This window comes from Pinus tabuliformis, chromosome 8 (genome assembly GCF_031772625.1).
Source record: "Pinus tabuliformis cultivar Carrire ecotype Pingquan chromosome 8, CPIR1, whole genome shotgun sequence".
Lineage (NCBI taxonomy): Eukaryota > Viridiplantae > Streptophyta > Pinopsida > Pinales > Pinaceae > Pinus > Pinus tabuliformis.
Genome location: NC_142294.1, coordinates 1,335,189,487 through 1,335,202,736, shown reverse-complemented (window position 1 = coordinate 1,335,202,736; position 13,250 = coordinate 1,335,189,487). Strand labels below are relative to the sequence as shown.

At 35.7% G+C, this 13,250-nt stretch overlaps 1 protein-coding gene across 2 annotated transcripts in view; it reads left to right on the top strand.

Annotated features, from left to right (window-relative positions):
* LOC149240398 (plasmodesmata-located protein 7-like) overlaps window positions 1-11,442 on the top strand; it is a 43,240-nt gene extending 31,798 nt beyond the window's left edge. Inside the window, exon 2 of one of the 2 annotated variants that reach the window (XM_089367294.1) lies at window positions 11,106-11,442. In XM_089367294.1, coding sequence (XP_089223420.1) covers window positions 11,106-11,215 — 110 coding nt within the window. In that variant the 3' untranslated portion in view covers window positions 11,216-11,442. Of the gene's footprint in view, window positions 1-2,356; window positions 2,579-11,105 lie in introns of those variants that run through there. The other variant, XM_089367293.1, reaches the window with a different exon arrangement.
* Window positions 11,443-13,250: the final 1,808 nt, after the last annotated feature.

The following is a 13,250-nucleotide window of genomic DNA, read 5'->3' as shown; positions in this document are numbered from 1 at the left end:
CCAGGTTTATGATAACCCATGGTATTGACCCATGGTAATACCATGGTATTCATGTGAGCATAGACTATTTAAATGGGAAATTCTATCATCTTAGATCCATCTTAATTCTGGGTCTACCAAGTGCTCAGAGGGATAAATAGATTTCATCCCCCTAAGAGTGGTAGATGTGGAGTTAAGATGGATATAGGTTGGTTTTTATGATAATGAAGATATTAAATAGACTTAGGAAATTATATTGTAAAAACATCTTAAGGCGAATGGTTAAAGCATAGACATTGGACACGTATATTTGTATACTTCTGTTTTAAACTGAAACAAATCCAGGGCTAAAAGGAATGGATTGATTGCACTAGTCATCCTTCTATAACTTTCTAACATATGCTGGAGTAAATAGATTGTAATTTGGGTAATTTTTCTAACTGCAAAGGGGAACATACTTGTGTAGTGGCAGGGTGGTTACGAGGTCCCTAGAAGTGATGAATTTGAATTTTTCTTGGTTTTATATATAGTATTAGGTTTTTTCTCATGCCTTCTGTGAATGACACGGGTGAATTTAATCATACACCCACTAGGTTATCGATATGTAATTTTAGTAATTTTGATTTCAAAAGATATTTTAAAGAAATGCAATGATTTCATTTGTGTATTCAATAAACACAATATTCTAATGGAATTCTGCATTTGTGGTTTACCTATATAGATTCCATGGAGAAGTGTTAGTGGTGTGACATCAATTGTCCTCAAGTAGAGGCTTTAGTTTTACTCTTTTTAGAAGCAAATACTTTCTTCCAACATTTTTGAGTTCCATGAAAAATTTGAAAGTCCTAATAGTATTCAATTATGGGTTCAAGAGAGACACAATATTCAATTATGGGTTAAAGAGATCCACACTGAATGATCTATCAGCCTTATCTTCACTTAGTTTAAGACTATTCACTTGGAGAGCCTGCATGTGCCCCCACTTCAAGAGCATAGTAAAGTAATGTAGAACTTAGAGAAGCTATCTTTAAGCTTTTAGTGAAGAATGGAAAAATGTTTGGGTTCAATAACAACGAGTCGAGCATTAAGCTTCCAATAATGCTAGATTTTAACCTAGAGCACTTTTGTGATTTGGAGGAGATGCCCCCTCGTATTTGTGACACATCTTCAGTTGTGAATTGGACTATTACTAACTATCATTTCCTTCGAAAGTTACCTGATGACTTGAGGAACCTCAACTCTTTAAGAATGTTAAGGAAGGAAAGAAAGTACATTATGCTAAGTTCTCTTATGCTTTTCAAGTTTTTCTTGGATATCTACAACGTTTCAGGTAGGAAAGTACATTCTGTTAATGAAAATTTGTCTTGATAGAAAGGCCCAATTTCAAATTCTAATTCTTTCAAAAAACATTGTATAATTGTAATGTTTCTAAAAGGAAATCATATTTTTTAAATTTAAGTATCATGATCCCATATTCCAACTTATTTTTCAGTAACCCATTAGGCTTTGTATCTTTGAATAAATCCATGTCTTTTGATAAGATCCTCTTCCAAATTAGAACGCTGTTTCCTTTTGGCAATAACCACATACAATGTCTTGATTTTGTTATTGAGAAAATAGAGGTTGTGAAACAAGCTTGTGCCATACAAGGACTTGATTCATTGATTATGTATCAATTATGGCTCTTGATGTAACAATGTCTTGATTTTGTTGCTTGAAAATAGAGGTTACGCTTTACTATTTCACAAAATTTCTTACAATCTTTCCATAAGTATTGATTTGTAACCTCAGTCACTGAGGGATGACAGTAATGACAAAGGTAATATTCCATGGTTTGAAGTTACCCTCTTACTAAATATTTAAATATATCACCACAATTTAACTGTTAGTTAAAGGAATTGTATTTGATTTGTAAACAATTCATTGCTTGATTTATAGATTTTGATTTTTTCCCTTTTTTATTTTTTTCTCAGATTTGGTATGAGATATCTTCCAATATTTGGGTTCCCTAGTTTCCCCACCATAGCTATGAGGTTTAGATGCTATCATTAAATATTCTCATAACATTACAACTTTTCTAGTAAGTGTACTTTGAAACATTGTTGTTGCTTTTCCATGGTGTTAATGCAAATAAGCACTACAACTAGTGCCATTATTTAGATTAAGTGCCGAAATCTAGGTGGTCTTGTAATGATGGAGTGATTGTTTTCTAGCTACTAAGGCCATATGCATTTTTATCTCTTATGTTGTCATGAGATATTCAAATTCAGAATAAGAATTGAGCTCTCGTTTCCACTGTAGATTACAGTCAGTTTCTTGAATATAATATATAGTAGATTATATTTTACTAATCAACTGTGGATGTGATCCCTCGCAGGAAAGGAAATTCAAAGTGACTTTGATTTCACATTGATTTGTCAAAACATCCACACAGGAAAGGGGATTCAAAGTGACACTGATTTCACATTGATTTGTCAAAATGGAGGCAAGAGAAAAGGAAACTTTGTATTCAACAATGCTCTTAATTTCATATGTACATGCACAGACATATTAGTAGAAAATATTGAAGGGTTGCCTAAGTAATATTTTCCATTCCACTACATTCTTTACAGCTTGTAAATAAATAACTCGAAACAATTCATTACACTACTTGTTATTCTTTATTAATCAGTGGTTAAGATTTTGATATTGAACTGGCTAAGATTTTTTTTTCCTTCTGTGAAATTGTGTGTTCTATAATGCTTCTTTTCCATTCACTATGTATAGCATATAAAATGTGTCTAATGGAGTAGGAAGATTGGAAAGTCTTGTGATCCTTGAACTATTTTACAAGGCAGAAAGCCAACGGGGCAGGGTAAGTGCATCCCCACAAAGGGCTCACAAATACCAAAGTTGGTATTGGCTAGTGCCTTGAACTAGAAAATTTCCTTTACCCTTGTATTAACAGTGAATATGGAGAGGATTCTAATATTATCTTTATAAGATTTATATTAGTTAAGATTGATGAATAAAATTCATGAGACATGAGCTAGGATGTCCTTGCAAGGTGGTTGTTGATTATTGGAAGCTATGATGGCCATTATGTCAGGCTAGGTGGTCGCACTCCCTTGATCATGAGCACGATTGTGATCAAGATGGAAGACTTCATAGTCTGGATTGATTGTTTAGCAGTGATAATTAGTGGGCTCATTCACAAAAGCTTCTATTTCACTAACCCTTTTTATAGAGTTGTCAGATTCAATTTCCAAAGGTTTTAATTACACTATAGAGTTGAGTTCTGAGAGAGTTGTGATTCACAGTGTTAAGTATAGCAGCTATGGCACTTGAATGAAGACAAGCATAGTAGATGTATCAGACTTTGTTATAAGCTTACTTGCATATTATAAGGGACTTGGTTGGCTTTTTTATAATTTTATAAACAAGTTCCATTTCGTGGAAATGTGAAAAAAACAGTGATATTGCCACCATGTGGCTCTTGTCATATATGGTTTTATACTTTTTAAAAAAAATCTCTAAGAGTTCACAATGCTAAGATTCACTAGGACCTTACAAAGTTTTATTATTTAGTGAAAGACTCACCAAGATCTTACAAGATTTTATAATTGAGTAAAATATTCAGCATGCCTGGTGAGAGATTCGCCAAAAAATTATATATACATATTATATTATTGATAAAATCGCCTTCCATTTTTCCTATATACCATGGAGATTCGCCTATTTATTATACATATAAATTTAGGGGGGGTTCTTAAAATTTTCCCTGGTCAAGCTGCGTGACAACTAGGGTGTGTGTAGATTTGGTCTGTCACAAGGGTCGCGGTTGCGTAGAATGGGCTGTGCTAATGTGTTGTCAAGCAGAGAGGTGACCATTGCTATCACTATTCATGATAAGATGTCTGACTCATGGCGAGAAGGAGTGTGTGGCGGGAAATTAAGAGACAAGGTACGAGCTAGATTCAGACTGATCTGCTGCAGGCTTAATGTCACGACACTAGAACTGGAGGGAAAAACTGATTTTGAATTTCAAAACGCTTATAAATTACAGGGGGCATCCACCGAATGAGCTATGCTTGTGATAATAGTCTTCCTTGGATAATGGCTTGTGATACAATTGAAGCTCGTGCCCATTTTCCATCAATGGAGTTCTTTTTCATCAATGGTACAAAGCTTGATGGGCCTATTGTTATATGTATTAATGATCTCAAATGGCCCTAGCCAACATGGATGAAATTTTCATTTAAAGACTTTGGATCTTAAATCAAATAATAAGGCCCAATATTCGACTTTGAATCTCATCTTCTTTATGAGCTTCTCATGCCACCGATTCCTTTGTTGTTGAACAATAGTTGTCTAATGTAGAGTAGACTCTACAAAGTTCATCTACCTCATTGATTTGGAGAAGAATTTGTTGTTGCACCTTAGATAGATTCATGCCCAATTCCATTATTGTCCTCAAGGTTTGTACTTTTGTCTCTATTAGTAAAAGAACTCTTTCTCCATATACTACCTCCTATAGAGTGTAGGTAGCGGTTTTTCACCATGTAGTTTGGTAGGCCCAAAATGCATTAGTTAGTCTATTTGCCCAATCTTTGAGGTGGAGTTATATAGTTTTTGAAATGATGGTCTCGGTTATCTTATTTTCCCCTCCTACTTGCCCATTAACGTATGGATGATATGGCGTGGTTAACATGTGTTTAATATTATATGCCTCTATGATGTCCTTAATTAGTGTTGTAGTGAATTGTGCCCCTCCATTAGTGACAATCTCTCGTGATACCCCAAATATGACAAAGATTTCTCCATGGAGGAAGTTTGCTACTGCTTGTTCTATTGTGGTTGAGAGTGCCTTTGCTTCCATCTACTTTCTAACATAATTAGTGTAGAGCAAGGGATAGGAGATTTTCCGGGATGGAGGGTTGATAGGTTTGAAAATCAAAAACCCACTTTTCAAAGGGTTCTAGCGGCATTTCATTTGACTCGATTGGCCTTCTCGTGTGTTGGGAATTTTCACATATTTTTATTTACTGGGTGGCATCTCAAAAAATGGAGGGCCAGTTATACGATTGATGGAGTACCTTATAGTCAGTCCTCTCATCTACAAAATGGCATTCACAAGGCCCATTATGACAAGCCTTTAATATGCCATGGATCTCATCCTCTCTTACACATCACTAGATAACTAGATACGGCCCATGTAAAAGATACATCCATTGATCCATGAAAATAACCAACTTTAATTAATGATATTTTTCATTCCTTTAGAAATAGATGAGGTGTAAGCTTCCTTGCGACCAAATAGTTAGCAATATCTGCAAACCATGGTGAGTTAATAGATACTGCAAAAAATGTTCATTAAGAAAAAGTCTTCAACAAGTGGCTCATTTTTATTTGTGGTAAGCCTCGAAAGAAAGTTCGCCACCACATTATATTTTCTCAAATTCTTGCAATAGTAACAACCATCTAGTTACCGCACCATTATTAATTGATTTGTTCATTAGATATTTAGTGTTAACATGGTCAATATGTAAAATCACGTGATATCTAGTCATATAATACCATTAGTTGACGATATCTTTTCTAGTTAACATCAATTGAAGTTTGTCAATTGAACCAATTAAAAGTATAAGGTTTATCTTTTTTGCTACCCCAGTGGCTTGATGGCCACAAAACTTTCTCCCTACTGGTCCGTGAACGAATTTGTCCGGTGAATGAATTTGTTAGTTCACGAAGGTTATTCCCATTTTTGTTAGTTACAGACTGTAAACCGAACTGGATTAAATTAAGGCAGGTGTATCATGTAGCCTAATGGTCGGTGGTCCGTTAATGAGAATGTATATTAATAGAATCCTAATAAATGGAGCCCATTTGTTGACAGATCTAGAAGTAAAGATGTCCAAAAATTCTTTAAGCTATGTTTTTATGAAAAGCAAAAATTCAAATGCTAGCAAGGTAGAACACGTGGACCCATACAAAATGGAGTATGATGTGGCATGAAAGACAAATTAAGATGATGTGATAGATTAAATCATCAGAGAGGCATGCTAATGTGGCAAGAAGATGATGTGGTGCCTATGTGGCAGGGATAATGTGGTATTGATAAGGTGGAATTGGAATCTAGAGATCTGACTTTTTGGGAAAATGGCCTTTTCATATTTTTTTCAAGATCTTGGTGTGTTTGATAGAATGCATATAGGATTGGGTTAGTTGCTATCACTGTGAATTGTTTCTATCTCTGGACAAATCTGTTAATGCATAATCCAAATGTTTGAAAAAGTGCCCTTTTAATGATTTTCCCAGATCTGGATGTGTTTTGAAAAAATTTGGATTGGATTCTGTCAACTGTCATTCTCGACTAATATTTCTTGTCATCTGTTGAAAATTGGATCCAAAGTTCATAGTATCCCTGTAAAATCACAAAGTGTAGTATGGATGGTAAAATCACAGGGATACTCCTGTAGATCTGCTGAAAAAATTTGAGGTGATTAAAATAGAAAGATTTTGATACTCCAACTTTTCTGAATAAATTAGAGAAATTGTAATACCCAACTTTTTAGAGTAAATTAAAGAATTAGTATTTAAACAAAATAATAAAATATTATATATCAAACTTTGTTTATTATCATTCCTTGTGAAGATATTTAGTTATATTTATAAAAATTTTGAATTTTAATAAGTGAGTGTGTTACCGTGTGTATATTATGCATGAAACCTAAACGGTAAATGTTAATTATGAAAAGTTATAAATCTTTTCATCGGGAGAGTTTTAGCATATTCAAAGGGGTTCCACATATGCCACTGGTTAGATTATAACGACTAAGTGGAATATATTGCCCCCTCCAGAAATACTCATTAATTAATTAATATTTGAATTTTCATGTATTAGAGTTTATAATGTAGTTGATTTAACAAAAATATTTATATTTTTAATTATAAATACTCATTTAAAAAAATAGTAATTTTCAAGAAAAAAAATCAATTTATTAAGGTAGACATTATGTTTTTAAGTAAAAATATAAAACATTTTGTAATTGATATTTATTAGGTCAATAGGCTTTCTTTGCTAATTAGTTCACCTCCAAATTTTGTCAACTCTTTTCATCTCAGTCTCACATCTGTGCACTATATTCCCTCACATTTTTACGCTCACAATCACTCCCTACAAATTCTGTAGACACCTTTCGATGAAAACGTATAAAGGTTATTAGCCCCTCATGTAAGAGATTGCTGAGTTCCTCTGGTTGGAGGCTACCAAAGAAATACTACATCAGATTCATGACGACTACAATTCGTATGAGGAGCTGTTGCGATTTTGCATGGAGTTGATGGAGGGGTCTTCAGAGGAAGAAGTGAAAGGCATAGCGAAGCTACTTGACAAATCATGACATGTTCCCCTATAAACAACACTATTTATCTTCGAACTTAAAAGGTTGATCTAATTCAACATTTATTTATGATTTTCAGGGTTCCGGATTCGTTAATTTTAGGGTTTTTGGTTTTGGTTTCATTCATATTATTTTTATTTTGGCATGGTTTCAGATAGCAAGAGATTTCTAAAAGATATTCATGCATATTCCCCTCGTATTAAAGAGTGGTCCCAGCAAGGAAGAGCTCGAGAGAATAGAGAAAGAGAAAGTAGAGATTGATCAGAAAGTGGAAAGTCATGTCATGGTTGAATTACGTTTGGGGTTGGTACTTTTTGGTCTTCAGACAACAGGTTTAATTCATGCCTACAACCCTGGCAACAAAGAGTGATCCTTGCAAGAAATAGTTGGAGAGACTAGAAAAAGAGAGCATAAATTGAGAAGAAAGCGGAGACTCATGCCATGACTAAATCACATTTGGGATTGGGGTTTTTTTTCCTTCAGACATTGGGTTTAATGACATTGACATTCTGGGAACTATTGTGGGATGTGATGGAGCCCGTATGCTTCTTTCTTACCTCAATTTACTTCATGGATGGATATATGTTTTTCCTGAACACATTCACAAATCCCTCATTCGAGAGTTTCTTCAACATTTGCTTTGGTGCTAGGTAGAGAACACTGATGAAGAAGAGGAATTTCGACATAGAACACTTTAGAGAACTTCAAGTTATCTAGGCCTAGGTTGAAGTCCTCTTATTGTCGTAGGTTTGTCTGTAGTTATGATGATCTCTAATACCAGTGTAATTTTTTTAACATTTTGATGCTGACACGAGAACAAGATCTTAAATGCATCAAGATCCATGACATGTGTGCTAAAAAGGTGTAGTTATAAATATATTCATTATACTTTATATAATCACAAGTTCATTGTTTTCTGAATCATGATTCAAATACTTGTATTCCTTAATGATAGTTTTAAATATATTCCATAAAAAAACTCTATTCTAGGATAAGTCAATATCATTCCTTCTGACTCCATAATTATGTTCTTCTAGATCACATTTTGTTTTTCATATATGTTTTAACACTCCCATGTTCAGTTGGTCTTCCAAAAAATATCTAAAAACTAATAACGATGCCTGATAAATCACTCCGGTGTTCCAACGTCTCATCACTAACTACCTGACTTTGGTTTCAACTTGTGTATAGTTTTTAGATATCTAAAAAACAATAAAGATCACAAACAAAACTTTTTGATGTTCCAATGTCTCATCACTAACCACTTAACTTTGGTTTTAATGTGCCTATAGTTTTTAAGTATGAAGAAAGGAATGCTAATTGATTTAGGATGGATTTGAAAATAAATTGACATTTTTATTGGGATTGGGGAATTTAAATATGTGATTTTTTTATTTTTTTTCAAAACGTAGTTTTTATTCTCAAACTTCTTCAAATCTTTTGTTGGAAATACTGAGAGGGGGTGAATCGGTATTTCTTTTCAATTGTTATTTTTACTAGTTAGATCACTTATAATTAGAACACAAAATGAACAATAAGAATAAATACTTTTATTAATCTCTTCTTTACAACAAATTCAATACAATAATGTGTAGGGCTCCATCCCTAGATGAAGACACCAATCTTCAATCTCCCAAGCTCCAACCTCTAGTTTTCCAAGCACCTACTTGGACTTCCCAAGGCTCCAACCATGTCACTTTCAGGCACCAACCTCTCGGGCGCCAACCCTATCTTTGGTACAGGCTCCAACCTATTTTCTTGAGTATTCCTATCCTCTAGGGATCCAAACCTATCTTCCAAGGCAACAACCTCGTCTCTATGAGGCTCCAACCCTCGGCTTCAATTCATCAAGATGTGTTTGATTATTCTTCACATATCCCAATATCTTCTTCAAATATCCTTGTTAATCTCTTCAAAAATGCCTCCTCCAAATCACTTCATTAATGACAACCTTGTCTTCTCAGTAGGTGTCACCACTACTTTTCATGTCATCTAAACAATTTCTCCAAGGTTACCTCATGATGGCTTCAATGCACCATGGTATCCAATAATGTCTCCAAGATCAGCTTCAATATGTCTTCAATAATGCCTGAAGGTGTCTTCAAAAAAATTCCCAAGAAGTATCCAAGATAGTGAAGGATTCTCCAATGAATGCTCAAGAATGCTTCAAAAGTCAATAATTCTTCACTAGTCTTCACAAATGAACAAGTCTGTCAATCTTCATAAGATTTCCAAACTAGACTTCAACAAGTCTGCTAGATGCTCAAGATAGTTTCCAAAGAATCCTTTAAATTCAAAGCTCCAAGTACAAGGACTACTGCAAACTCTGTTTCAAGGATTCATCAAGATGTCCCACAGTTTTCTTCAAATGCTGGTCCAAAATGTGCTTCAAAAAGTGCGCTCTGAAGTATCTAACTTCAATAGGTTTCCTTCAATATTGTATTCAAGATATTTAATTCTTCAATGGTCCTCCAATAAGATATCTTCTGCACAACTGATTTATAAGATTGCACTAGACTTTCACCTTGTCCATTGTCCAAAAGCTTCAATTTCTTTGTTGCCCAAGGCATAAAATACTCCATTGTTCAAACCTCTAAGTACTTCACCTCAAAATTTGCTTCAAATAATGGCTATAATCTACTCCAAAGGTGATCTCATAAATGATCTTAAACTAATGACAAAGGTATTACAGACTCATGTGCAGGAATGCCTATATTACTTAGTGCAATGGATCGAAAATATTGCGAATAATATAGACAATTAACAATTAGAAAGCATAACAAAATCACATCAACACAGCCAAAATGATAAAGGAGTTCACCAGACTTCCTCGCTACGTCTCCTGGTCCAAGATTTTAGTGTTGACCTCTATATTATGTCTTCAAATACAGGTTGTTACAAGTGTGAGATCAACACTGAGTCTCAACACAAAAATGGTATTTAACACAGAGTTTACACTCGAAACTCTCGAGTCGCACTAAGTGACACGACCTCCAGATCCCCTGGATGGTTGCAAAACCTCTTTGGCTTTGCTCCGTTCTCTCCTCACTTTGTCTGCCAACTCCCCTTCTGGTTCTATTAATCTTGTTTTATAACACGTTTTAGTTACCCCCCTCTTAAAGCGTGGAAACTGATTGTTTATAATAGAAACAATTTACCAACGAAAATACCGGTGGGCGTGGGTGGACCCAACCGTCGGCCTTTCTCCAGCACTAATCCTGAAACGGATGAATCAAACAGCTGTCATTCCTCGTTCGCCAATAGCCATTTGACATTCCACACCGTTTGATCTTCCTTCAATCCGACGATTCATATCCAACCTGATCATCCAACCATCTTGTGCATTCTCCACCGTGAATGTTAATCTAACGGTTGACGGTCATTTTGGGTGGCCTACTTGCACGGGGATTACCCACTTGAAAAGTGGTTTTCTCTCTCCTACGTCATGCTACATGTTAGCCAATGTATGGAATCGAGTGAAGCCATTCCAATACCACTTATTGCCTGAAGCCTGCCCGATATACCGTTCACCATGGAACTCAAATCCTTCATTGTTTTATTCATAAATCTGTCAGGTCCGTGATGAGCCCGAGAAATAGGTAATTATATGGGCTCATTTTGCCTCTTAATTCGACTTAATCCACCATTCTCATTAGTTTATTGCATGTTTTTGATTATATTTATGCTAATGGAGCGAATTGGGTTAGTCATTATGCCAAGAAGTCTAATGTGTGCTTTATGCAGATTTTTGGTCAATTTTAAGACAAAATCAAAGGTTTAATGAGCACTCGGCAGCCAAATTCGAGGAAGGACAAGGGAGAGGATTTGTAGGAGGGTGTTCCCTTCATTTATGACCCCTTTCTCGAGTTCTCCATCAACAGCTCGGAGTACAAAATCCCACCAATGATGATTCCAAGGGGCAGCTAAGCAGGTCTAGTGAAACTGTTGTTATCTTCAGTTCCAGGAAGCCGAGTTCCTTGATTTTAAGAGGACTGTTGGAGGTCCCCATTTGTATAAATAATAAGGCTTAGGGCCTTAGTTTTTTTAGTTAGAGGTTAGCCATTTGATAGTCTCTTTTTGCACTTTAGTGCAGCCCTTGTACTCAGCTCATTTTTGAGCTCTTTTTGCAGGCAGTTTTGTGATGTAACTATTATTTTTTGATCAATGAAGATGAATCTAGCTTTGAACCAGCACTGATCTTTCCTAGGGGGCTGAAGCTCTTGGGGTTGGGCCCAACCCAAGTGCTAAGCACCTCCTTTGTGTATTTATATGTTTTTTTTCTTACGTTCATGAAATAATTTCTATTGTTTAGGTTAAAACTTGCTTTATTAATTAGGTTGCTTTTGATGATTAGAATAGATGTTCTTGCTTCAGGTTGATTAGATAGTTTGCTGCAATAACATAAAAAGATCCTTTCTTGTTCATTTTCCATGGTTTTCTCGCATAGTTTTCCGCCCATAAAGTTTTGTTAAGTATTTCTCTGGTTTTAGGCCAGATTTTAGGTCAAAATATGCAAAACTTTGTTTTTCAGTTCTTGCTTGGGTCAGTTTTGAAAAGTAAGTGTGCAGCTCACTCGTAGAACACTCCAGCCTATCATTCCTCCATAGCATAACCTGTACCAGTTCATTTCTCAAGATTTCCCCCACTCATTCGCCATACTTCTCCAAATTGCCCTAATTCCTACATTTTTCCACAAAGTTGCTTTCTTGACATTTGAATAAATCCAACCATCTCCTTCATTCCTGATCATCACTGACAGAGTCCTAGACCCCTCAACACCTCCATCCAGCCTTCATTCTCCTTTTCCCATCATTTTTCCACCTTCAGACCTCCAAAAACCACTTTCAGCCTCCTCCTGTAGATCCTCCTGTAGAGCCTCTTGTAGATCCCCTACAGCCTCTTGTAGAAGTTCATGCGAGTGATTTTTCGAAGCTTGATCATAGTGGAAGTCTCCAGAAGGGTACTAGGGACTCCTTAGGTCCTCTCGCACCTTCTTCACCTCCTACAAAAGCCCACTCCATCTCCCTTCACCACCAAACCTCTGCACAGTCACAAATAGTTAAAACACAAGCATAATAATTCTGCATAAAATTGCTCAAAAGTACAAAAAGATGATTTCTTCTCATTTTCCTTCAGGAGTAGCTTGAATACATTCATTTTACCTTGTCAATAGTCAATGACATCCATTTCAGTAGTTTCCATCTATTTTCTTGCAAAAGTAGGGTTAGTGGGTAAAACTATGGTTTGCTAGGGTTTGCGCTTCTTTTCAGCTTTCATTATCTTTCTGCAAATATAATAGCCTCTTTTGAGTTAGATTTCTTCCATCACAGTTGAAAGCTTCTTCTGAGAACTCATAGAAGCTGGCTTAAGCTCCTAGCGAACTCGTGCCAACTGATCAAGTGATAGCCTGCAGTAAGAGCTAGTACTTGTGCATATAGCACCGTCGCTTCCAAGTTTGTTACAAACTACCGGGTTGATAAAAGTAAAGTAGGGAGCCCCAGGAGTTGCAGCATCATTGCTGCAATACTGGAGCTCACCAGTCTGCTGCCTAATAAGGTTTTGCTGTAAAAAGCGTTTAACCCCATTAATTACATGTTTTCTGCTTTTAACCCTATTCCACATCTTTAATGACTTGAACCAATCTCCGACTGCCACCTCATCCACTGCGTTCACATCACCAGAAACCTGCGACTCTTTCCTGGGTTTCCACCTGTCCTGTTGATGTAGCCTTTGAATTTTGCCGAAGTTTGACTTGGCTCTTATTTTCTCTATTATAACCTTTTTCCATTGTTAACCATATTTGAAGACTTTTGACTTAGAGGTTTATACAAGATCCATTCTGGATCATGCCTCCCCATTGAAAATCTTTTTGACCACCAAAATTTGGTT